At 37.9% G+C, this 25,906-nt stretch overlaps 1 protein-coding gene across 4 annotated transcripts; it reads left to right on the top strand.

Moving 5' to 3' along the window:
• Positions 1-1,202: 1,202 nt before the first annotated feature.
• On the top strand, positions 1,203-24,221 carry GALNT3 (polypeptide N-acetylgalactosaminyltransferase 3). 4 transcript variants are annotated; one of them, XM_080601283.1, is made up of 11 exons: positions 1,203-2,856; positions 11,866-12,472; positions 13,848-14,020; positions 15,102-15,251; positions 15,499-15,733; positions 16,493-16,610; positions 17,001-17,201; positions 18,334-18,465; positions 19,363-19,464; positions 22,087-22,239; positions 22,683-24,221. In XM_080601283.1, exons 2-11 carry the CDS (start codon positions 11,961-11,963, stop codon positions 22,803-22,805), a joined length of 1,899 nt encoding a protein of 632 aa, XP_080457409.1. In that variant the 5' UTR covers positions 1,203-2,856; positions 11,866-11,960; the 3' UTR covers positions 22,806-24,221. The 4 variants fall into 4 exon arrangements, with proteins under 4 accessions (XP_080457409.1, XP_080457408.1, XP_080457411.1 ...); XM_080601282.1 differs by lacking the exon at positions 1,203-2,856 and adding an exon at positions 3,571-3,738; XM_080601284.1 differs by lacking the exon at positions 1,203-2,856 and adding an exon at positions 9,904-10,340.
• The last annotated feature ends 1,685 nt before the right edge of the window (positions 24,222-25,906 follow it).

A 25,906-nucleotide genomic window follows, 5' to 3' on the forward strand; every position in this document is an offset into this window, starting at 1 on the left:
GTGATGCTGCCTGCTGGAGGTTTCTAGGTTCTGCATTCAAATAACTTCTGAGTTGTTGATCAGCTAAACTAAAATTAATGGAAACTTTCAGGTGCAGGTGTGTAACATTTCTGCAAGCTTTGTGTGAAAGATGGAGTTAAGTGGCCTTTCCTTCACCAGGTAACCTTGAAACTTTATGCTATTGACTTACCCCTTCTGTACAATACAGCCACAACAAAGGAGGGGGAAAAAATAGGAGACTGGGGGGGGGGGGGGGGGAATAGGACTGATGATTTGGGAATTAAATGAGGAACATGGAAAGAACTGGAAAATGCTGAGGCGGGAGGGTGAATTTTAAGGAAGCTGGGCTGTGGGGATCAGTAGACTGTGAATCCTTAATCTGCTGGATTTTTTTCCTCCACTGCTAAAATTACAAAGGCCTGTTTCAAGGCAGTTTCTAATAAAACAGCATTTCTTTATCCGCAGCCTTTTCTGTACTGGATCAGTGTTTCTGCTTGCTCTGTAGCACTGGAATAACACAGCTCAAGTTTAGAATAAAATAGGTGCTTTTATGTCAAAATGTGCAAGATGTGTTCAAAATTGGTGAAACTAAATTGCATCTACACCTCCTTTCTTTTACTGTGAGCATAAGTTGCACATTGCCTTTTCATAAGTTAGTTAACAGTAGGCCATGATGACGATGTATCCTCATTTTGGCTAGGATAGTGTTAATTTTCTTCCTAGTAGCTGGTATGGTGCTGTGTTTTGGATTTAAGGATGAAAATATCATTGGTAGCACGCTGTTTTAGTTTTTGCAGAGCAGTGCTTACACAGAGCCAGGGACTCTCAGCTTCTCATGCTGCCCTGCCAGCGAGGGCCTGGGGGTGCACCAGGAGCTGAGAGGGGACACAGCAAGGACAGGTGACCCAAAATGTCAGAAGGGATGTCCCACACCATCGGTGTTGTGCTGAACAATAAAACTGAGGGGAGTTGGTCTGGGAGGGGCTGGGCATTGGTCAGTGGGTGGTGAGCAATTGCATTGTGCGTCACTTGTTTTATATATTCTATTATAATAATTATTTTCCCTTGCTTTTCTGTCTTATTAGATTGCTTTAATCTCAACCCACAAGTTTCACCTTCTTCTCTTATCTCCCCAGTCCCACAGGAGGGAGAGGTGGGGGGGAAGCAAGTGAATGGCCAAGTGGTGCTTAGCTGCCTGCCGGGTTAAACCACAACAATGTGATACAGAAATTAGCTGATAGAAATTAATCTGAGACTTGAAGGTTTTCCTTGCTAATTTACGGTGGAGAATTTTATTGATAGAGCATGGAAGTAAAAGATTTGTGGAGTCTATTAGGCATCTTGAACACATCTAGCCACTCATGTTTTCTTATGGATGAAGTCTTTAAAATAAGAGTGCAATTGAGGCACATCTTTAGATTTCAATTAAAAAAGAAGCAGTGGTTGCAAGTTAATCCTTCAGAGAAAATCTGGCTTTAATATAATATTCCCAGAAGAAATAAATGGCCTTTCCATTACCCTTTTGGTTTGTATAAGCCACTTTAAGATATTCTGACCTTACTAAATATTTTTTTACTTTCAGTGCAGAAGAAGTGGCTTCGTTTCATTTCTTTGCTCCAGCTAATTAACAGTGTTAATTTCAGTGTCTGCTTTTACAGTTCCTTATTTTAGGATGCATGTCCTAGTAGATTTTTTTCAGTCCCTTTCTTAATAAATGGCTTTGAATGGAAGAGGCTCCTGGAGGATGAGAGGGAGGATGGAGGGGAGTCAGTAATGCTGATTTCAAAGAGCTGCAGTCTTCAGTACGTCGTTGCTTAGCAACCCATCTTCCACTTCTGCCTGTGAATAAAAGAGGAGAGCAAAGCTGTGGTTTCTGTTGATTCATTCATTGAAACTGGGAACCTAAGCATCCTGTAGCTATAGCAACATAAGCCATAGGTGTCGCTTCCTCTCCTTTCTTGACCCCTTTTCCCTGCAGGTACAGAATGCCTGGAGTATCTTCTAGAGGATCTGTAAACACTTTTTTTTGGTGATACTTTTATCTTAATTTCCTTATTTCCTACTCTTTTTTCAGATTTGTACCAATACTAGAAAGATGATCTAAAAATAAAGTAAAATAATTAATTTCATTAGTTAAAATAACTAAATTAGATTCTTACAGGGGAAAAAAGTAATATTCAGGTTCTTTCCCCTTTTTCAGACTAGGTTTAACTGTCTTGAGTCATGTCTGAAATGTGGCTACAGCAATTTCTAGAAAGGCTCACGAATCAGGAAACTCTGGTTTAGCAACCTCAACCTTTATCTTAGAAGTCATTAGATGAGTGAGTAGCTTTACAAACATCCCAGTTTAAACAGAGGTTATATTATTGGGGAACTTGTTGAAATTGTTCTGAAGGAATTGTCTTTGAAAGTGATCCAGGAGCCAGCATTCCAGTGTAGTCTTGATGCTGGCAGTGGAGTACTGGCTCTTAGGGAGCTGGTCGTAAAGAACTCGTGAGCTGCTGTGTTCTGTGCATGAAGATGAGCAGGAAAAAAAGGAAAAATCACTAGCAAGTTCATCTGCTTGCTACTACACCACCTATTAAAGTAAGATCACTGGTTTGTCCATTTACAGTCCTTGCAATGATGGTTCTGATCTCTGGCTTCATTTACTCTGTAGTTTTACCTCTTGCTTAATTTTCAGTGAAACTGACTTTTTGAAATATCAATCTGCTTTAAAATGCTTACTCGAAATATGTGATTTTTTTTTTCCTCTACTAGAACTTGTGGTTTGGTAATTATGTGAGATGGTACCTGCTACAAGAGGAGTGGAGGGAATGATCTAGACCTTGTTCTGAAGTGTCATGCTTTAAAGGTGTAAGTATTCCTATCACTGCAGGCTTTATTTTAGAAAATGGCAGATCTTGAAGTCTTTCTAACACTAGAAATTTGAGTGAATTTGAGGCTACAAGAAGCTGAATGTTGGCTGTGCTGTATTTGCTACACTTGATGCTTAAACATGCAAAGGTAGGAGGGAGGGTTGTGTGCTAGCACTACCCCAACACATTAACTATGAAGGAAATCTGTGGTGGATAAACTGTTCCTGGAAAGAAGAATTAGTCATAAAATATTGGCATTGCCCTGGGTGGCGGTGCTGCCCGTACACCGCCTGCCACCTCACCACATGTTTGCAGAGCCCCTGGGCAAACTGCAAGGAGTCAGCTCCGAAATGCTGGCCTGAGCCTGCGAGCGTGCTGCTCCGTGATCACTAACTACGGGTACGGTAAGCGAGGTGGGGAATAAACTGTTCGGTGTCAAAGAGATAGGGAAGTCTGTCGCTGCGCGAAGCCGGGCGATGTGCGGGAAGGCAGCGCCGTGTGAGGCGTCCCTGCCCTGCCCGCAGCCCGCCGCGCTCTTTCCCAGCAACGTCAGCGCCTGGTCAAGCGAGCCGGGGGCGCGGGGAGGCGGGGGCGCGGGGCGCAGCCTGCACCTGGCAGCCCGCCTGCAAGCGCCCCTGCCCGCGCGCACCGCGGGGCCGCTCCCGCTTCCCGCCCGGCCGCGGCCTCGCGCACCTGGCCGCCAGGTGAGGGCGGGCGCCGCGCAGGCGCAGGGCCGGCCGCACGCGCGCACCTGGCGGCCGCCGAGCGGAAGCCGTTGCCGGCGCTGTTGCCGCCGTTGCCGCCGCCCGCCCGGCTTCAGCCCCCCTCAGGCCGCGGCCGGGCGCCGCGCTCCCCTCCGCCGTCCCGCCGCCGGAGCCAGGTGAGCGGGGGCAGCACGAGTTTGGGGGGGGGACGACGACGACGACTCCCTCCGCCCCCTCCGGTCCCGGTGTATCGGGGGGTCCGGCCCCGCGTGTCCCCGCCGTGGGGAAGCGCGGAGGGAGCGAGGAGAGCGGACGGGCGCCGCCGCGGGGCGCACGGGGCTGGGGACGCCCGGCGCTGCCCGCGGGAGGTGCCCGCTGCCACGTCCCGCTCCCGGCCCGGCGGGGGGCTGCGGGGCTGCCCCGTCCCGCCGCAGCCAGCCCAGCCCAGCCCCGCTGCCCGGCGGGAGGCGGCGGCGCCCGCGGATGGTGTGTTGCTTTTGGAGAGCTGACAAGGGAAGCGAATCGTAACGCGAATAACCCAACTTTCGGCCGTCCTTAACTTTCTGTGAGGGCGCTCACATATCGAGGAGTTAGACGTTTGAATAGGTCAAATAAAAAACGTCTTGCTGGAAATATTAATCTTTTGTATTTATCCTAGTAATGTTTTACGTGTTAGTCTTCTGTCACAAAACTGCACCTTTTGTCTGATAAACGATAAGCAGTCGCGATCTGTTCAGCCTTGAGGAGAGCCGGTGCCCCGCTGCGGAGCCGAGGCGGAGGCGAAGCCGCAGCCCGTGGGCACAGCCAACATACGGCGTACAGTTCCTTTTTTCAGCCAGTTTGCCCTCTGGCTTGGTCAGCTTGGCATCTGCTACTGTCATTGCGAGGCCTCTCAATAACAAAGCAAAGTAAAAATTAAGTTAGTTACAGAGAGCCAGACTTACTATTTCTGTTGTGCTGCGGGGAGGAGTAGAGCAGCTTTCCTCCTCCTCGTAACTGCTGTTGCTATTTAACCTTGCCCTGGTTTTGGGTGGGGCAATACTGGCCACAGCCTGGATATCTTGACTGCTGTCAAAATAGAAACAGGATATAATTGCCCTTTTTGTGACACAGCCCCAGAATCTGTGGTCCTTGGTGTCTGACTGCATTGCTTTGAGACATTCCTTTGCATGAATGTGTTGCCTGGCCTATCTGTTCAGTGAGCTGATGCCTAGCGCAGGGCTTTCCCTTATTTTGGGGCCAAGTTAGAGAAACATGTTTGAATGTGAATTGCTGATCAGGTGCCACCCAGCACTCACGAGTTTCTCCTCCTCATCTGCTCATTTCTGTGCTTATGTTCTAGAAGATGGGAAAGGGCTTCAAGTTTCCAGACTGTGAAGTGCTAGATTTCATGTAAAATGCAACTTTATTCGTTTGCCCGACTATTTTCTGTCTGATTTTCCAAAGGTTTGCTGATATCATGTGCTGTAGGTTATAGTTCTGCTTATAAACAGAGAAATCATGTCACAAAACTACTTACTAATGAAGTTGCATAGTCAAATCACTGTTTGGTTTAGTTTTGTTATGTAAATTTATTCAGCAGTGACACACAGAGCCAGTCACGTGGGGACAGGAGGAAAGAGAAGACACCTTTGGAAGGTTCTGACAAAGATCAGTTTAGCAGCAATTGACCCAGGAAACCTCATTAAATTTTTTTTTTTTAAAAAAGACAACTTGCTTTGCCTTACACTTATGCTTTAAACAACTTTAAATTCTAAGGCCAATTAGAGAGTAAAACTGTGACTTCAGGCCATGTACTGAATGCTCAGATGCTCTCTTCCATAATGATCACTGAGATGGATTGCCTCCAGTCTTTGCTAGAAAAATCTATGCCCTTAGACTTTCTAAAACAAAGAATGGAGAATTGAATATGTTCAGTGTTCCTCTTAGAGCTTCCTTTTTTCAGGAGCAGAACAAGATTTCCACAGTCTGAGCTTCAGAGAATGTATACGAAGAAACAGTATCTGGGGTTTGCCAATCTCTAGTCCTTTAGGAGCACATGCCCTGTCTAGGAGAGTAACCCGCAGCAATATTTTAGTGGAACAGGCAGGCAAGTATCTTCTGCAAGTGCAGAGACAGAAACTGACCAAATGATTGTTTCTCCTTTTTAGGTGAAGCTTTAATCCTTAAGTTCTGTATGTTTCATTTTGTAAACTATTTGTATTTAAGACGGATACAAATATTATCATGAGCAGTAGTATAGTTTGGTAAACTTTAGCAACTCTTTTCGTTTTCCCCAAGTTCTGAAGAGCTTTTGTTCTTGATTGTATGGGAAGCCTCAGTATTCCATATTCAGCAAAGCCTGTATGAAAAATTCACTTCAAATTTGTCATTTCTTAGTCTTGAGGTAGTAATGAGAGTGGATGTTCTTCTGGAATGTACTTCTGGGAAGCGGGCGCAGTTTTGTTTAGTGATTTTTATTTAATTATTTGGTAGGAAAATCTCAATTTGCATGGTAGTGGTAGAAGAAAATATCACTTTCCAAAATTATTATTTCAGTAGCTAATAACTTAGTAGCACCTGTGTTGGTATTCGTGCACAAAAAGACAAAAAGCCTTGTCTAGAATCTTAGATTCAGCTACATTGGTGGTGGCAATAGGACTTCTTACTAGTCCAGCAAATATAGCTGGGTATCTTTAACAGACTTTTGCTATTCTGGTGAGAACGGCTGATCATCAGGGTCAGGTCTTTTTTTCCTCAAGAATTTGATCCACGTTTCCTCTTCCCACACCTGCTTTCTGATTGGGGAACGTTAAGGTCTTGGTGAAGGGACTGCATACTTGGATACGAGAAAATAGAGATATGTTTTTAACGAGGCTGTGATGTTGGAGTTAGGAATTAGCTTAAGGGTGAACCTAAGTTGTATAAAAAAATGTGATTGAAATCATCCATAAGGCTTAAATAACTATTTTTTAAAAGTATATTTTAAGTTCCATAAACAACATTCTCAGGAAACAGAACCCTATTTAGCATAAAAGAAAAGTACATTTTCAAGCAACTTTATTAAAAAAAAAAAAACCTAAGGTCAAATATATTGTTGTTCAGTTTTATTCAGACCAAGCTAACTTCAGTCAGACTTGTCTACATGTTGGCTACTGGAGTGAGGTTTTTTTGTAAGCCAGGGTGTTTGCAGACAGTCTGACATCACAGTTAGTGGGTGGCATAATGTAACATAGACTGTGTATTGAATTCGTGCGCTACCCATGTGATGTGGTTTGAAGTAGTATGGCAGCTGCTTTTCAGCACTTTCTAGAAGACTTGTAGTGCATATAAGTTTTCTGGTTATTTTGTTTAAAAACAAAAGCAAACAAACAAAAACCCTTCCCTGAAATAAAACTTCTGGTGTTTAGGGCTAATTATTTCAAAGTGCTGCAAAAATGCAGGCTGCTATTAGTGGAAATAACTCTAATGAATAGCATATTAAATACTTTGCTGAACAGTCACCTCAGGGAATTTAATTGTACCACATATTTCTTCAGCATGTCCTGGAGGATGGAACAGTAGCTTCGTCTGTGCTTACCGATGTTGCTATGCCATAAAAATGTGTGAGGTGTTTGTGGGGAATAAAGATTGCATTTCTGACTGCAAAATTTATCCTGGTTAAAAACCATAGAAAAGACACAGCTTTCATGACAGAAGTTGTTTGGATAATGTAGTCTGTGTTCTGGAAAATGGTACTGTTTTGTATGATAAATAGCTTTTCTCTTAATATCAAGCACTATCCCTTCAAGATATTTCGTCAATAAAATTACGAACAGAATTTGTCTATATTGAAGAGTATGGGCATTTGTAGCAAAGGAGCCCGTGTTTGTCCATTTCACTGCTGCACCTACTATCCCAAGGCTATTACTTGACCCTTTCTTCCCAAAACAGCCTCTGAAGCACCACTTGCACGATTTCTGTGCATGGCATGCTGCCACATATGCTACTGGCATGTATGAATCCACATTAAAAGGCTAAGTTGTGTTGCTCTACTTGCACAGCCCACTTACATGAATTGTCATTTCATTTCTGGGGGCAGACACATTTCACCTGTGTGCTATGGCAGTCGTTATGTGTGAGCAGGCAGTATAGATGTCTCCAATACAAGAAAATACATTGTCAAAGATAAAAATTAATATAGTTACACAGAAAACTAAATGAGTAAATTGCTATATATATTCTTGTTTGGTTGTTAGCTGTACTTACCATAGTCTTTAATGACACGTCTAAAGACAGATGTATGCAAAACACAGTGTAAGAAATTTTCCTGATGAATTATAGATTTTGTTTATTTTGCTTTATAAATATATGTTCACTATTTTGCTGTGTTGATTGTGGTGTCCTAAGGATTTTCATATGCTCAAGTTTTAAAGGAAATAACTCCAAATAAAATTAACAGCAATTTGGTTTAATTTTTTGGTAAAATGTACCTATGCACTTCAAATGTTTTCTGAAGGATAGGTTACTGTGCCACCATCAAAGCCAGCAGCAGATTTTATTCGTCTGAAGTATGTGCTAAAATCTACATAAGTAATGTTTGGTATCATCTAGTCCATGATGTTTGGAAATGATATTTGGCTATGATGTTTGGAAACAAACAAGAACAACCTTATGCTCCCCTCCCTACATGTTTATATGATAGATTATGACTAAATGGCTGCATGTGAAATAAGGAAGTTGCCAGGTGTCTTATACATATATTTGAGGTACTTTATATTACGCATATGTGTATATATAAAAGCTTTCTTTTTCTATTTGAAGAAAATGTATGTATATCGCTTGTTGGAATCCTAAGCTTTAAGACTTACTGATATTGCATGTGCTTATGCCTGGTGCACTGAGAAACAATAATGTGATTTTTTTTTAATATAGTGTTATGAAAACATTCATGGTTAACAGGTTGCAGAAGCTGCAGACTCACGCTGAGGCTGTGGTTATTTAGCAACAGTGGTTTTACAAGTTACAATCTCCTTGGCGGGTGCTGAACTGTACATATGCTTCGTGATTTGCATTATGTAGTGGGCTTATGTGGCAAGGTTTTGGTAGCTGCAGGGGTGGCCTCTGTGAGAAGAGATGAGGGGCTGCCCTGTGCTGGACCCAGCTGGCTCCAGCCGGCTCCAAAATGGGCCCACTGCTGGCCGAGGCTGAGCCAATCAGTACAGCAGGTGGTGCCTCTGTGATGGCATATTTAGGAAAGGGTAAAAAAAAAAAAAAAAATGAAAAAGCTATGCAGCAGCTGTGAGAGAGAGGAGTGAGAAAAATGTGAGAAAAACAGCTCTGCTGACCAAGGTCAGTGAAGAGGGAGGGGAGGAGGTGCTCCAGGCACCAGTACAGAGGCTCTCCTGCAGCCTGTGGAGAAGACCGTGGCTTGAAAGACTATGCAGACATTGGTCACGGCTACCACGGGATCGTGAGGGGAAAGTCCTGTGTAATGAACTTAATTTCCTCATGTGACAAGGTTGCCCACCTAGTTAACCAAGGGAAACCAGTTGGTGTAATCTTTTTGTATTTGAGCAAAACTTTCAATGTTGTTTCTTACAGTATCTTTCTGGATGAAATGTCCAGCAAACAGCTAGATAAATACGGAACACAATGGGTGGACAACTGGCTGATGGGTCGGTCTCCGGGGGCTGTGGTAAATGGGGTTACATCAAACTAGTGGCCGGTCACTAGTGGGGTTCCACAGGGTTACATTTTAGGGTCAATTCTCTTTAATGTTTTCATAAATGACCTGGATGCAGGACTCAAAGGTATACTAAGTAACTTTGCAGATAACACTAAATTAGGAGGAGCTGTTGACTCCCTGAAGGGCAGAGAGGCTTTACAGAGAGATTTTGACAAATTAGAGGGCTGGGCAATCAGCAGCCACATGAATTTCAACAATAGCAAGTGCCAGATTGTGCACCTGGGACAGGGTAACCCTGGCTGTACGTACAGACTGGGGGATGAGAGGCCTAAGAGCAACTCTGTGGAAAGGGATCTGGAGGTTCTGGTGAACAGCAAGCTGAATGGTCAGCAGCGTGCCCTGGCAGCCAGAAGGGCCACCTGTACCCTGGGGTGCATCACACAGCACTGCTAGCTGGTTGAGGGAAGGGAACTATTAAACAGTGTCCAAAGGAGGGCAACAAAGATGGTGAAGGATCTAGAGGGGAAGACATATGAGAACTGGCTTAAAGTCACTCAGTTTGTTCGTCCCAGAGCAGAGCAGGCTGAGGGGAGGCCTCATGGCGGCCTGCAGCTCCCTCACGAGGGGAGCACGAGTGGAGGGGCAGGCGCTGAGCTCTGCTCTCTGGGGACAGCGACAGGACCTGAGGAACGGCATGGAGCTGGGACAGGGGAGGGTCAGGCTGGGTGTTAGGGAAAGGTTCTGCACCCAGAGGGTGGTCAGGCACTAGGACAGGCTGCCCAGGGCAGTGGTCACACTTAGGAACTGACTGTGATCCATATTATCCCTTAGCTGCTTGAGTGGAGAGGAGATAAAAGAATCAGGAATGAAGAAGTGAAGTTGAGCTTGGGAAGAAGCAGGTTGGGGGGCGGCGAAGGTGTTTTTAGTTTTGTCTTTGTTTCTGACTGTCCTAGTCTATTTTTAATTGGCAATAAATTAATCTTCCCTGAATCTGTTTTGCCTGTGATGGTAATTGTCTAGTGATCTTTCTGTCCTTATCTTAACCCCCAAGCTTTTCCATCTTATTTTCATCCCCCTGTCCTGCTGAGGAGAGGGAGTGAGAGAGCAGCTGGATGGGCATCTGGCAGGTTGGTAAGTTGGTTACAATCCTTCCCCAAGAAAGAAAGAAAAAGTTTTTATTCTTATATTTACTGTATACGGGCATCAGTATAGCACAAGGTTATCAGTACTAAAGAAAATTGGGAAAATAATGTTTGAGACGGAAGTGCACTGGATTTAATTTTTTGGGGGGTGAGGGAGAAATTTGTGAGCCTTTTGAAGGGTTTTTTTGGTACGTTTTAGTATCTACGTGGGGATGCTATAATAGCATTATAAATCGTTCCACTCCTCTGTGTTTTTAGAACAATAGTTCTATGGTAAAACTACTGCGGTTTGAAAATATGGGTTTATTTCAAAAGCTGACATAAGCTTTGAAATAAACTGTAATATGAACAACTTTGGATGCCTAACCCTGCAAATTCTTTAGGGAAACTGAGTGATGTGTTTTTCTGTTTTCTACAAGTTATATCTCTTCCTGAGAATATATTATTCTAATTAAAAATGCTGAATATAGTTCTGTTTTAAATGATGAAATAAATAAAAAATAACTTTTCTATTTATTTATTTATTTTTGAGGTTCTGTGGTCAGTAGTTAACAAGCAGTAATTAACTATGACTTTTGCCTGGTTGCTGCTTAGTTCACATTGCAACTTATCCAAAAATAAATCCGTGCTTTGAATTCAGGCTGGTTGCTATTTTTAATCTTTCTTTTAAACTGCCAATTTTGCAGAGAGAATTCAAATCACTTGGATGCTGGTAGCCCTGAAATGTTTTTCATAGTTTTTCATCTTTGAAAGCCACTGAGTAATTGCCTGTCTGTAAAAAAGAATTTAGTTCCTGAAAAAGGAGAACTCTGACATATTCTCTTGATGAGTTGCACCAGAATATGCCAGAAAGTGCAGTACAAGTGAATGAAAAAATATATAGATTGACTGCTTGGTACTCAGCCGAAATTAACCTACTACCGATTACCTGTATTAAGTCTGCATTTAACATGTATACTGATAACAAAATGAATCTTAATTAATTAAATTTTTTTTCCACTTGGCAGTCTGGTTACTTAAGTCTGATCTTGAAATAAAAATGTTTTTCAAAATATTGGAAATTTCAAAACTGTAGAAATAAATGGTTTGTGAAGTCCTTTCTGTCTTTATTGTTCACTTTTCACATGGATCTTTCTGCATAGAACTTGAACTCACCATGCTGATTGCATGTTTTCCTTCTATCCCATCATTGACCTAGAATTTCATCCTTAAAATTCCTTAATTTTCAAAATTTGGAATAAATTTAATGTGAAGTAGTGACTTTGTCTAGAAATAGTGATTTATTCCTACTGGAATGCCTGCTTTCTGGTTCTTCTGTCTGAAGTATGTTTAAAAAAATGGGGAAAGCACATCTTGGGTATTTTAAAGATAGGTAAAGCCTGTCTTTAAGTGATGGACATATGGTGTTTGACAGTTGGGAGTTGTGAACTAATTCCTGCCCATTGCTTTGTTGTAGTTTTACATTGTTGTATATACTAGATGTCTAACTTGATACTTTTTATTTTATTTCACAGGTATTATATTTTCAAGAAATGGTGTGACCTATTCAGTATTAAAGAACATCATTCACAGGAAAACGTTTGTTTTGTGACAAACTTTTTAAACTAGAATGGCTTTGAAAAAAATGCCTAAACTATTCAAGAAATTATTTTTTCACTGGAAACTTTGGAAATTTAGCATTATTGTGTTTTTCTTTCTGGTATTTTTATTTTTATTACAAAGAGAAGTGGGCATTCAAGATTTTAAAGATGAAGGAGGGATTGAGCCAATTGTCAGAAAGAAAAGTCATGTATTAGGTCTTGTGCTAAATGCTATGAACAATATCAATGGTGCAAAGCCAAAAATGCAGATAAAAGCACCTGTTCGGCAAACTAAAGTTCCTGGAGAGAAACACTGTTTGCCAGGACACTATACTGCAATGGAACTAAAACCCTTTCTAGATCGACCTCTTCAAGATCCTAATGCTCCTGGAGCTTCTGGTAAAGCATTCAAAACCATCAACTTAAATTCAGAAGAGCAGAAAGAAAAAGACCGTGGAGAAGAAAAACACTGTTTTAATGCATTTGCGAGCGATAGGATTTCGTTACACAGAGATCTTGGACCAGACACTCGACCTCCTGAGTATGTGGAAATGTGTATGTCCCAACAGTTGAAAAACTTGTCAGAAATAGAAATGTGAAGACCGTAAAGTGATTTGATTTCAGCATTAGATTATCATTTAGGAGAGGAAAAGTCTCTTGGTGATACATGATGATTTACTGTGCATAATGTTCCACGGTGCAAAAGCCAAGAAAATTTAGAAAGGCTCACTTATTTCATGCTTTGGAATTCATAGTAACCATATTTAAATAAGCTTTCCTACTTCTGCCTGTAAGCTACATTTTCTCAGTGACTTTGTGGAAATCTGTTAAGTTTTACTTAGAAGAAAACTAAAACTGTGGCTTAAACTTTTTTTTTTCTATTTTAAATACCATTCCCCACTCCCATCCTTTTTTATTAATAAAACCACCAGCATAGTTTAATAAAAAGTAGGAGTAGTAAACTGGTGAACCAAGCAATGGAACATCTCTGCAATCTGTAAGAAGGAGAAACTTTATTAATGAAGACTTTAGGACTTGGTGGGTAGAATGGGTTTTAGTTTTGAGCGATCTCTGTTCATGTTCTCAGCTGTTTGTGTCAGAAGTGACTAACCTTACTGAGCTGCTGCTGGTAGTATGCCTAGCACTCTACATGTGGTACAGCTCGCAGTAACCTTTACTGGAGTGTAACTGGTGAGATTTGGCCTGTATGTGTTGTGAGGGCTTTGGCAGTGGCTGTGATAATTGCCTTGAGAAGTATTCCAGTCTCTAGAGTTGACAGGCAATAAACAGTGAGTGTGCAACCAACTTAGAAATACAGGAGTGTTGTCATGTCTTCTTGTCTTACAATTGGATTTGGAGTTCTTTTCAGAATACATGCATTTTGAAAAAATTGTATGTTTAAAATTGTTTCCCTTGAATGGGATATACTGTTCTAAGCATTATATGATATTTCTAAAAATTACTGAAGTTCTGAATCAGATTTGTTCTATTTTTCCTTTCAAATTCTTCATTTATTCTTGTAAATACTTCATGGTTTTGGATTTCAACAGTAATGGTGACTTAGTCTGACTTTGCAACTCAGTGTCTGCTGGTCTCAGTAGAAAAACATATTTTTGTCTGAAGAAGACCCGGGTGCTATATGAAGTGTACTCAAATGTTTTTGAGACAGAAGTCAAAATGAGCCAATTGTTCAAGTGGAATTCTTATTTATCAATTTTTTACAAAATACTTTGTGCAGCTTTCCCAACCGGAGCACCCGATTTTGTGCTCCAAAACTTGGAGAGAAATTGGAGAAGCTGAAAGATTTAATGTCCATACTTAAAAAGCTTTGTAATAGAAAGGGAAGGGTTTCTTTTAAGAATTCAAATCAAAACTTTTTGTCCATTTTGTAACATTTGATGCTTTCCAATCTGTAGATGTATTGAACAAAAGTTTAAGCGTTGCCCACCATTGCCAACCACAAGTGTTATAATAGTTTTTCATAATGAAGCGTGGTCCACTCTGCTCAGAACTGTTCACAGCGTGATGTATACGTCTCCGGCCATATTGCTAAAGGAAATTATATTGGTGGATGATGCCAGTGTAGATGGTAAGAAGTCTTCCTATTTTCCCTTGAACAGCATTTATTTATTGATTTTAAGGCATGGTAGGAATGTATATAGAATGGGTTAAAAGAGGATATCTCCTTACCACCATAATGAATACCATATGGTTTTCAATGTGCTTTTGTTTCTTTTATTTCCTATAAAATAAAAAATAGTTCTCCCAGATTTTTTTCTTTCTAAGCGTTGTCAAATAAGAAATTCTTGTTTGCTCAGAGGTTTTTAAACCCCAATTCTGATTATTCAAATTCTAGGGCTGCTTAAACAGTAAAAATGGTTGCATGGCAAGTAGCTCTGTAATATGTGCTTAAAACTAATTACAGTTTATAGAACAAAGTACCTAAGGATAAATTGGCCAATGCTTTTAGGTCTTTGAATTTTATCATAGTGATTGCCTTTATGCAAATGAATTTCATTACTTTGAAGTGAAACTTCTTTCCTAAAAAATAAAATTATTTGATGGAAAAATAATTTTTAGTACTTCAGCTGATTGGCAAAGAGTTATGCATACTGGGTGTGATCATAAATGCAAGTTCCAAAACTTTATGTTTAACTTTAGATGAACATGTCTGTACATACATGCTTTCATCAGTTTGTTTAGACTTATTTGCAGGTCTGTATCTAGTATATTGAATTACTTGGATGTGCAGTATGTTCAGTAGTGCAGTTTAATATGAAGGGTAGGCAGAGGGAGAAAAATCGTGGGATGTTTTATGAGGGATGTTGGGTTGTTTATCAAATTTTGCACCTTTAAAAGTTATTTCAATATAGCTTCTGTTGCAAGTAAATATTGTAGACTCTGAAAACCATTTGTAAAATGAGATGTCATTAATGAAAAAGATTGCAGGTTCTTCAGATAGTTTGAGTAAGTAGATATGTGATGAATTTGCCATGAGAATGGATTTTGAGTTGATATTCAAACAGTTGATACTGCAGAACAGATATACCAGCAAATGTCCTTTTTTAGAATTAGAATGAATCCTTTATTCTGTTAGTTTATACATACCGTTGCCTAAAATTTCATATTACAACAGTGAATAATACCCTAAAACTGGTTTCTCCTTCCAGAATACTTGCATGATAAACTAGATGAATATGTGAAACAATTTCAAATTGTTAAAGTAGTCCGTCAAAAGGAAAGAAAAGGTCTAATCACTGCACGGTTGTTGGGAGCTTCGGTAGCAACAGGAGAGACCCTTACCTTTCTGGATGCTCACTGTAAGTGTAACTACGCCAGGTCTGGTTTAAAATAATGTTGTCATTGATTTAATGTTGCAGTTTTATGAGTTATGTATGTCAACATTGCGTGAACTCTTGAATTGCTATTTTATGTTATTGAAAGTAAAACTGGCAGTGCCATTTAAAAACAGTGTGTGTTGGTTTACTGTGGGTATGTTAAATTATTCTCTGTGTACTACTATATAGTCAAGTGAAAATTCAGTGCTTGTTCCCATTTTCTCCATAGGTGAATGCTTTTATGGCTGGTTGGAGCCACTATTGGCAAGAATAGCTGAAAACTCTGTTGCTGTTGTAAGCCCCGATATTGCTTCTATAGATCTCAACACTTTTGAATTCAGTAAACCATCTCCTTATGGGCATAACCACAACAGAGGGAATTTTGACTGGAGTTTGTCATTTGGATGGGAGTCTCTTCCTAAACATGAAAATAAAAGAAGAAAAGATGAAACTTACCCAATTAGGTAAATGTAATTTGAGTAATATCCTTCAGTTTTCATGATTTTTGTTATAAAAAGCCATTTGTAAATGATCTAGTTCTTCACATGAGTATGATCAGAAGTCCTAGCATTATAGATGTTTTTTGTGATATTTGCTTTAGGAACCAGGTTGTGAATTTTACAGCTTTCATACAAATGCAGCTTCCTTAAGACAATAATTGTTCTGCATTACCGTTCTCTCACAAACACTAGGAAGATCATAAGCAATTTCTGTATTTTTTTTTTTCAAGAGGGAGAGGGGAACTATAAACTGTTCTTTTCAGAGACAGTACCACAGATTCTGTCTCTCCATCCATCATCCCTGAAAAAATGACACCAAAGGTTCAGAGCACCTTGTACTAGACTGTTTCAGTGGTGCATTCAATGGTAATTGTTATGGGCTTTGGCTTCAGACAAGTTACTGGTCTAAAGGAATAGTAATTTTGCTTGATGTTCTCCATACAGGGAAAGTGTGTATTTTTTCCTGATACTGTCATTCCAGCATTCCAGCAGTGATTTGCCTAAATCAGTTGTTAATAAATGACAATAAAACTTTAAAATGAGACTCAGTGTGGGCAGATTTAATTGCTTGTACCAGAAAAATCTATCAGTGTAGTGGAACACTGACAAATGCATGAAAACATCCTAGAACATTAATACCAAGTTTTTACATCTGTATTTAAGAAAACCTACCTTAAATATAGTTTGAATCCTGTTTTCCTTGGTAAATTTCTCTTTTTGCAGAACACCTACTTTTGCTGGAGGTCTATTTTCAATATCAAAAGACTACTTTGAACACATTGGAAGCTACGATGAAGAAATGGAAATATGGGGAGGTGAAAATATAGAAATGTCTTTTAGAGTAAGTTTAGCTACTTAATTAGTACTGGTCTCTACACTGATAGTTGCACGATTTTTGAGGAAAAATTGGTATTAGATCTTGACTTCTCTGCTGAGTCAGCCATCTAGGACATGGAAAATAAATTACTAATAACCTATGAAATAAACTACAAATGTGCTCACTAAACTGTTATTTATTTTTTTAAAATGTGTTTTAAGTTTGATAGCTGAAGTGTACGTTCCCAGGGTTAACCTGATTAGGAAATTCACTTATGGTATTCCTGATACATACCCTCTTGCTGGTGTTTTTGATTTTTTTTTTACTTTTTAGGTGTACAGTAAATTTTTTTATTTTTTTTTCACCCCCTTAATTGTAATTGTGTTGCACTTACACAAAAAATGTTATTATTAGGTATGGCAATGTGGTGGACAGTTGGAGATCATGCCTTGCTCTGTTGTTGGCCATGTCTTTCGCAGCAAGAGTCCCCATACTTTTCCAAAAGGTACTCAAGTGATTACACGTAATCAAGTCCGCCTTGCAGAAGTCTGGATGGATGAATATAAAGAAATTTTTTACCGAAGAAACACAGAGGCAGCAAAAATTGTGAAACAAGTAGGTGGTGGTGGTGGTATTAGAAATCACACTTGCTGCGTTGAAAGTTTTGGTGAGCAAAAGTTATTTATTGACAAAGTATGTAAGAATTCGAGACATTTTAATGAAAATATAGGCATAGTTCAGTACTTAAGCCTGTAGCCGCCCAAAAAACATGTAGAAAATACTAAGTGTTTGGGTGGTGACAGTGTTGATTTCATTTGTTTATATATTTAACTATGATTAGTAAGTTTTTTTCATATATTCTCTAAAATCTTGGGTTGTTTGCATGGAATAAGCTTTGGAACTACCATAAGAGCACAGATGATGTTTGCATTGTCTATGCTCACTACTAACTTGTTTTTTGGAGGAAGAAATGTAATGCCTCTTTTGTCTCAAGTTACTTAGTGTTTTTATTTAAAAAGCAGTTTTTGTTGTTCTTCAGCTGCAGAATAAAGCATATTCAATGGTAGATATTAATTCTATTTCTATCTGTTCAGAAACGTAAGTTAAATTCAGAGTTTGGTGGAAGAGGTATTTATTTTTGTAAGTGTTACAGAACTTTGGTGTTTCACCAGCTGGAATTTATGCTTTTCTTTTAGAAGCTATTTTTTCGCTCTTAATATGATAAAGTTTAGTGAATATTGTATCCATAATAGCATTAGAATTCTTGAGTATGTTTAGCAGATAAAGACAACTGAGTTTAGTGTGGGAGACAGTGCTGTACTGACTATTGCGCTTATTAATTCATCCAATTCAGCACCCTCTTTAATGAGATACGTTATATTCAGCAGTTAGTTTTAAAGCTGTGGTCAGTATGGTCTTTACTTGTTTTTACTTTCCCACCTGATGACATTGTTAACATGGCCCTTTTTCTAAGGATACTTCTATTGCTTCCATGTCGCAATGTTGTATTTTTTTCCCTATGCTTTGAAATGCAGCAGGCAGGATGTCAGTGGTGTTATATAGGTACCGCAAAGCAAATGGTAGTAAGTGCAGTAGTGCAGTACTTTTTAAAAAAGATTGACAAATGAAGCTTAAAACTTGTTTGATGCTACAGTACAGAATATCATAGATTTAAATGTACAAGGTTGATATTAATAGTTTTAATATATTCCTCTTCCATCTTTCCTTCCTTCCATCGCTGCAATAGAAAACATTTGGAGACGTCTCAAAAAGACTTGTCTTAAGGCAGCGTCTGCAGTGTAAAAATTTTACCTGGTATCTCAATAATGTTTATCCGGAAGCATATGTTCCAGACCTGAATCCTCTGTTTTCTGGATATGTAAGTTTAATTATTTTCACTAACATTGTAGAATCCAGGAAGTTTGCTAATCTTTTATGCTACCTTAGCCATGGTGTTTATATTTTAGCTATCATAAATTTCTCTAGAGTTTTCTGTCAATACCGTGGGCAAAGAATCTCTCCTGCATATCATGCTGTTTAAATATTTTGTAGCTCTGGTAACAGTAGCTTTGCTTAAAGGGATCTCTCAACCTGATAAGCAACATTCTGCCCATCACTGCTAGTGAGTGTGACACACAAGTACTAAGCCAGTGGTGAGCAATTTCCCGAATTGTCAAAATAAATTTAGCTTTATATAGTAAGAAGTCTGAGAGAATTTTTATTTCATGTTAATGGGGAAAACTGTACTATGACAGCTATATACTCCTCAAAATTAGGTTTATGGTAAGAAAAACATGTGTTCATAGTTTAATGTAATTTATTTTAAAGACCATTGCATCTCCTCGGTCAACTTCTTAAACTTTGTAATGCTAAAACCAAAAAAAAAATTGAACAACTAATAATTATTACTCTCGAGTCAATGTGAATGTTTAGCATGTATTTACAAATAAAGCTTTCCCTTCCTCCAATTTTTAATATTTTATGTCAATCTTTTAAAATTGTAATCTGAGTAATGTAATAACCATGTATACCAGTAGCTGAATAATTCACGGTGCATGGCTGTAGACAACTGTAATTCAGTTAGTAGGCTTTTGGGTAGAAAAAATTAACTGAGAACAAGATTTTTAGGTTTGAGCATAGTAGAAATAACAAAATGAATTAAAAGTTGTAATTGTTAAGCCACAGGTTAGATTTCTAAGCAAGTGAGGCAGTTTAGTTTTTCTCATACCCACTGAGCTGTTTTATTTCTTTTTTGCTGATAACACCTTTTCTTTAGCTAAAAAACATAGGTAACCACATGTGTCTGGACGTTGGTGAAAATAACCATGGCGGCAAACCATTGATTATGTATTCTTGCCATGGACTTGGAGGAAATCAGGTAAAATATTTGATCCCTGATTTTTATGATCTATTCAGCTGTAACTTTACCGTATGAAAGCTTTTCATTTGTTGTAGAGGAATTGGCTCACTTTTAGCATGCAATTTTTAAATTTTTAATATTTTTTGTAAGAATTAATTCCTCTTTCTTCAAGGCAGGTTTCATACCGTTCTTTGTGTTTTGCCTCACATCTAACATTTTATGTTCAGCATACAGATTTTTTACACCATTACACTACTTCACATGATCTCTCCTTTCTGTGCAAAACCTTTTCAATCTACCCTTACTACTTTCTTGTGTTTCTTCTTAATTCCTCTTTTCCTTATACCTCCTACTATTGCTTCTTTCTCTGCCACCAGGGCTCACACTGTCAAGGAAGATGTTAATGGGAATCCAGCCAATGGGAGACCAAGTGGCCAGGCCTGAGCCATCTTTCCCTATCATGCTTGCAGCCTCATAGTGTGAGGTCAAAGTGGTCTACCCTATACTGGCTAATGCAAGCAAATAATATGACTGAATTTGTCCGAGAAGAGCTCTTTTTGATGCATAGATCTTGAAGGCAGCAATGATCTTCTGTTTCTTCTACAGTATGACTTGCAATAGATGTCAGATACTGAATTCTTCAGGCACTACTGTAATACTAACAAAAGTAACATCTCCCTCCCCCAGAAATGCACAATTCTCTGTTGCTTTAAAGAGCTATTTGGAGAACAAAGTTTATTGACTGTAGATCCTTAATAATTAAAGTTCAACAAAGATTTAAATGTTTTGATTAGAAAATTGTTGGTTTTTTGCTTTGTTTTGTTTTTTAATAAAATCTTCAATTATAAAAAACATCCATTTATAACACTCTGAAAATTCAGACACTTGATTCTAATTGATCTTTGTGGAAAACAGAATACTGTCTGGATTAACAGCTACCCTGTTATGTTAGCTTCTTACAGTACTGAAGGTTTTTATTATTATTACTATTATTATTATTATTGTTATTGTTATTATTATTATTCTGTTCTAATACTATATTAGCCTTTTCAAATTGTTGCACTCATTAATGCAGGAATAGTATACCAAGACATTGTATTAAGAGATAGATCTGCTGTATGCTTGTCGTCTCTTTTTAAGTTATCTTGGATTGTACTAGAACTGGTGTTTTTAGTTTCTCCTGCCATACTTTAACAGTTTGAGTCCTTTTAACATAGATTGTGCTTGTAATACACAAGAAATGTGCATATTTTCTTACTTAAGCCTTCTCATTACAATACCCTATTTTCAATTGCTTTATGCTGTTTGTTCTCAGACTTCAGCAGTGCAGGCTGAAATTGTTTATGCTACCTGTCCTTTCAGCTCATATGTTTGAGATGGGAGAGTGGAGTGGAAGAAAGAACCTAGTTTTTGAGTTGTCCCTCAATTGTTTATCATTTTTTCTTTCTTAGCATATTCTAGATCTGGTAACACATCCATCTCAATGTCCAAGATGAATGAAGTTTTAAAGCTAGTATTCAAGTCATATTTGCAGGGCTTGCAGCGATTTTGAGTTCAAAAGATAAATCAAAACAGGTTTACTTAGATTAACAGATTTTGAGTAAACTATTATGTTTGAGAGCTAAATGATTAAGGAGGTCACTCCTATGAGTGCCTGTTTCAGGCAGTGATGTTGGATGCAGGGCCTTAAGAGTGAGATAGATGTCTGTTCCTCGGTGCTACTCCCATTGATGCCAAAGCAGTGAGGGGCCAGAAGCTGACCAACTAGACAGACAGTTGAAAGTGACAGGGAACTAAGTGAGCATGGCTTAATAGTCAAAGGAAGGATATGGTGAATAAGGCTGACATACGGAGCCAAGAAACAGTGGTAACGGGACGTGATAGGAATTCTGATATATTGAGAGAGAGAAATGGAAGAGACCATGATGGTAAGATAGAGAGTATAAAAGGACAGCTGTGTCTGTAAATGTTAGAATTAAATCCCTGTTTAGATCTGAACTATAGCCAAAGATACCTGAGCCTTAAAAGTAATCTGCTGTCAGGAAATAACACCAAAACTCACTCACAAAATGTGTCCTTACATTACACTTTTCTAAAAGCTAGTTCACAGAGAACATGACAGCATCCTGTTGTTAGCATTTAGTTTAGTTCAAACAGCAGAAGTTGACAAATGGCAGTCAGTACTGTTCCATGTGACAAAATCTGGTTTTGGTTCTCTAAGAAAAGTAAAATCCAGCAACAAAAAAATGAATAAAGATTCCTAAAGTTAAGGAATGCCAAAACTAAAGTTATCCATGCAATTATTTCTGCTTTTTCTGGGGTATCCTTGTGGTTATGATTTCTGGGGGAGCATACAAGGGAATCTTGCATCATACTGCATGTGCACCAAGTGTTTTTTACAACTTCTACATTTAAGTACTATTAATTATATTCCATTGCATTAGTATTTAAAAAGGCTTTTACTTTTGTAAATACTTTTAAAGTGCATACACTAAAGTCAAATAAATAATTCTCTAGTTTCGAATTGTTGAATAACAAAAGAAATCTATTCCTTCGTTTATTGGAATGTCGAAGGGTTAATTTAGGTTAATACTCCTGTTAGCATTTATTTACTTAACTTTTTAAAAATTATTTAAATAGTACTTTGAGTATTCTGCACATCATGAAATTCGGCATAACATTCAGAAGGAGCTTTGTCTGCATGCTTCTAAAGGACCTGTGCAGCTTCGTGAATGCAACTACAAAGGCCAGAAAACCTTTGCGCTTAGAGAAGAGCAATGGCAGCATCAAAAGGTATTTATACTGTACAGTGAACGGGCATCTTATCAATGATCTCTTACGTGAGTTAATTTTTGGTTTCTAATAAAAGAGGAAACACCAACAAAACAAAAGTGAAGCAAAAAAAGTTCAGTTTTGGGAGAAAAATGTAGATACTAGATCAAAACTTGATGATTTCACTATTGTAGTCACTTAAAAAAATGCTTGATATCATTTAGCGTGTACATCTGGGCATGCACCTGAAAGTCAATTCAAATGCTTTGTGTGTTTTAAAATATTTATTTTTTACTAGCAAAACAATTTGGTACTTGCATTCTACTCATGTTTTTTTGCTAGCCTCCTTCTGCACTACCTGTCTGGCCTTACTCTTTTTAAAAACATTGAACTTGCAAAAAATGATGGGAGGGAAGGAAAATTGTGTTTACTTTTTTTTTTTTCTCCTTTCTCACCCACATTAGGATCAAACTCTGTACAATGCAGCACTACATATGTGCCTTACAGGAAATGGAGAGCATCCAAGTTTGGTATCCTGCAATCCATCAGACCCCTTCCAGAAGTGGATCTTTGGCCGCAACCATTAAGATTTGCTATTTATAGACAGGAGCATTTTATTAAAAAAAAAAAAAAAAAAAAAAAAAAAGGCAGTTCCATTCTACACTGTGACCATATATGTATACTGCATTTTAAAATGATGCATACTTTAAATGCAAAATGTTTAAACAGTTTCTTTTCTCTCTTATTTAAGTTGGATATAAAATGTGTAGGCAAAGATTCCCTAGGAGTCTTTTACACCAAAGAATGTTTGAGTTCCCAATTAAGAAAAAACGTTTACAGTATTTCCATGATAAAATTTTATATGTTGACCATTGATTTGTAGATCTTATTGTCCCTTTTCACTTTGGGGGCCTTGTGTATTGCTTTTCCACCTATCGTAAGTACTTTTGAAGATGACTAATTTTCTCTGTAGAGTTACAAGAAATTCTTGTATACTGTTTGAAAACCAAGAGGCTTTATATATATATATATATTTTTATGCTTAATTGGTTGACTTAATGTTTTGGGTATTTTTAATCGTTTAATTCACTCAATGAAACTTTCTTACTATTTTTTATGTTCCCTCATTTGAAAAAATTAAACATTTGACTTTCTGGTTAAAGCTAAATAGGCTAGCATACTGTGCTGTGCCTCTAGCAAATCAGTCCTTTTGTTGTAGAAGAAAATGTCCATTCTCAATCTTCTTATTCTGATATTAATCTCCTTTAATTTAGCCAAAACTTTTTGTATAGTTTTTTTTTTTTACGATTTCATGAACTTTTAAATTTATGACAGTTACACTGTAAGATTAACACATTTTTCAGCTTTTTGTTCATTGTTACTTTTAAATTGTTATTCACTAACACATTTTATTTCTACCTTTTAGTGATTTATGCAATGTTTACCTAATGTTTTTAATGTTATTTGTACATAATTTCCTGTGTAAACACTTAAATGTTGATTTTTTTTTTTTATTGCCATTTTCCCTTTTTCAAAGGACTGACCTCAATTTTAACAGTCAAAGTGGTCTTCCTAACTGTTTTGCTAGCTCTTTTAATGAAATACTATAGTCTTGTAAGCATCAGAAATATACTTTATTGGATTATGTAGGGGTATTACTTCAGAAATAGCCTTCCTTTGATTAAGTATTTTAAAAATATTTATTTCTTTTGTTATTTTACCGGATGCACAGTTGTTAAGCACTATTCTGTTAGTCTTCCATTGCAATCACCGATCATGCCCGTTTTCTGACTGTGACTGTTTCAGACCTTCTTTAATGAAGGTAACTCCTCTGCACAAAAATGTCCTCCCAGGGAACAGAGATGTACTCTAACTTGAAAATGTTTACTTCAGGGTATGAAGGTGAGATTAATGATCATCCCATACTTAAAACATCGAAGATCACATAAAAATTGCACTTTACTATGGTAAACTTTCATAATAAAGTTCTATATTCTGATTTGGAGAAGACTTAACTGATTGGTGTGAATTACAGAGATTTTTTTTAAAAAAAAAAAACACTTCAATGTGCACGTTTTACGGTATGGTGGGGGCAAAAATTACTATGAAATTAAAATAATATACTTCTAGCAAGGAAAGAAAGTAGCAGCCTAAAGACAAGGAAAAGACTTAACTGTGGTCTAGAAGTGCCAGTAATGTTATTAAGCTTTGCAGTTTACCAGAATTGTGTTGAACATCCATAGTATCTATTCACTGGAAGAAAATATGAGGTGTAATAGCAACCAGCTTGCCTTTATTAATGAACTCTTTAATGTGTGAATCTCAAGAAAGGTGCATATAACATGGAACAACAAGATCAAGCCTAGTTTGATGCAGTTAGTAATGCTTTAGAATTTTACAAAATAAAAAAAAAAAAAAGAAGAGAGATTAAGAGAAAAAGTTAAGGGGAAACACAGGGAAAGAAAACTCAAATTTTTAAAGTGAAGGCAAAGAAAAGTATTTGGCTGCATGATCAATATAAAGCTGAGAATAAAAAATGAAAGACTGGGTATTAGAGATTGAAATTAGCGTATTTTGTCCTGCTCAAATTTGTCCTTTAGTCCTAGTAAATACTAAATATCATTAAGAAGAAATGCTTATTTATCTTTAGGATTTGTTTAATGGATGGATGTGCTTTTTGTTTGTTTTTGATTTGTGATTTTTTTTTTTGCTTTGTTTTGTTTTTAATGGGAGAAGGAAGTCTGCCTTTCATCAGTTTCACAAGTTTGGACTAATGACTTCAGTTTCTGAAGAAACACAAGAAGAAATCATTTCAGTACTTCTAAGTCAACACGAAGACAGCAAGGGAAGACGACAAAGGAATAAGCAAGGACCAGCAAGAATTTGGCAGGAGCATTAACTTCTGCTAGCTTACTTTTCTGGCTTGATAATCATGCCCTTGAGTCATGTCTTGACTTTTGTTAAGGGTTTTGGTGACACCTGTGAGAATCTCCTATGAATCTCCTATATTGCTATGAAGCAATATGACATAAAATAAGTTGCTATAGGGTAGACATAAATTGTTGAAAAATTGTACTGGAATAAAACTGTTTTTATTACGTTTGCAGATCAAATACTGGAAGGACAACAAGTACCCTTGACAAACTGGAGGAGTTGAGGAAAAATAGGATACAGGTCAGTGATAAGATTATACAACAAGCATGAATAGAGGATGGGGAAATTATGTAGATAGCAACTCTGCTGCGTTGGCCCCCAGGTATGAAATGTAAACAAAGATTTTTTAAGGAACCAGTTCTAAAAGACAAAGCATTTAGAATAACTGTTCAAAAGGACTTTAGTTCTTTTAGTTCATAGTTCATGTTATATAGCAAATGTATTATATTTAAAACCACTAAAGGGTAATTTCTTCATGCAACTTGTTTTTCATACTGATTTGCATATCTGAATTATGATATATCTACTGATTTCCATTTTTCCTTCTTAGATATAGCGTTCAAAAATTAGATAGATTTTAAGTAACGAGGAAATGAGTTCTATGGCATTTGGAGGTAGTAATCCTTCCTTGAGCAGGTGCTCATTGCCAGAGAAACTTAATTTTTGTCTTTTCTGGTTTTCTAACTGGTAATCTAAGACCATATTATAACAGATATAGCAATATATGTACTTGTCTCATACACTGTTTTCTACA

This window comes from Anser brachyrhynchus (genome assembly GCF_964034855.1).
Source record: "Anser brachyrhynchus genome assembly, chromosome: 7".
Taxonomy (NCBI): domain Eukaryota; kingdom Metazoa; phylum Chordata; class Aves; order Anseriformes; family Anatidae; genus Anser; species Anser brachyrhynchus.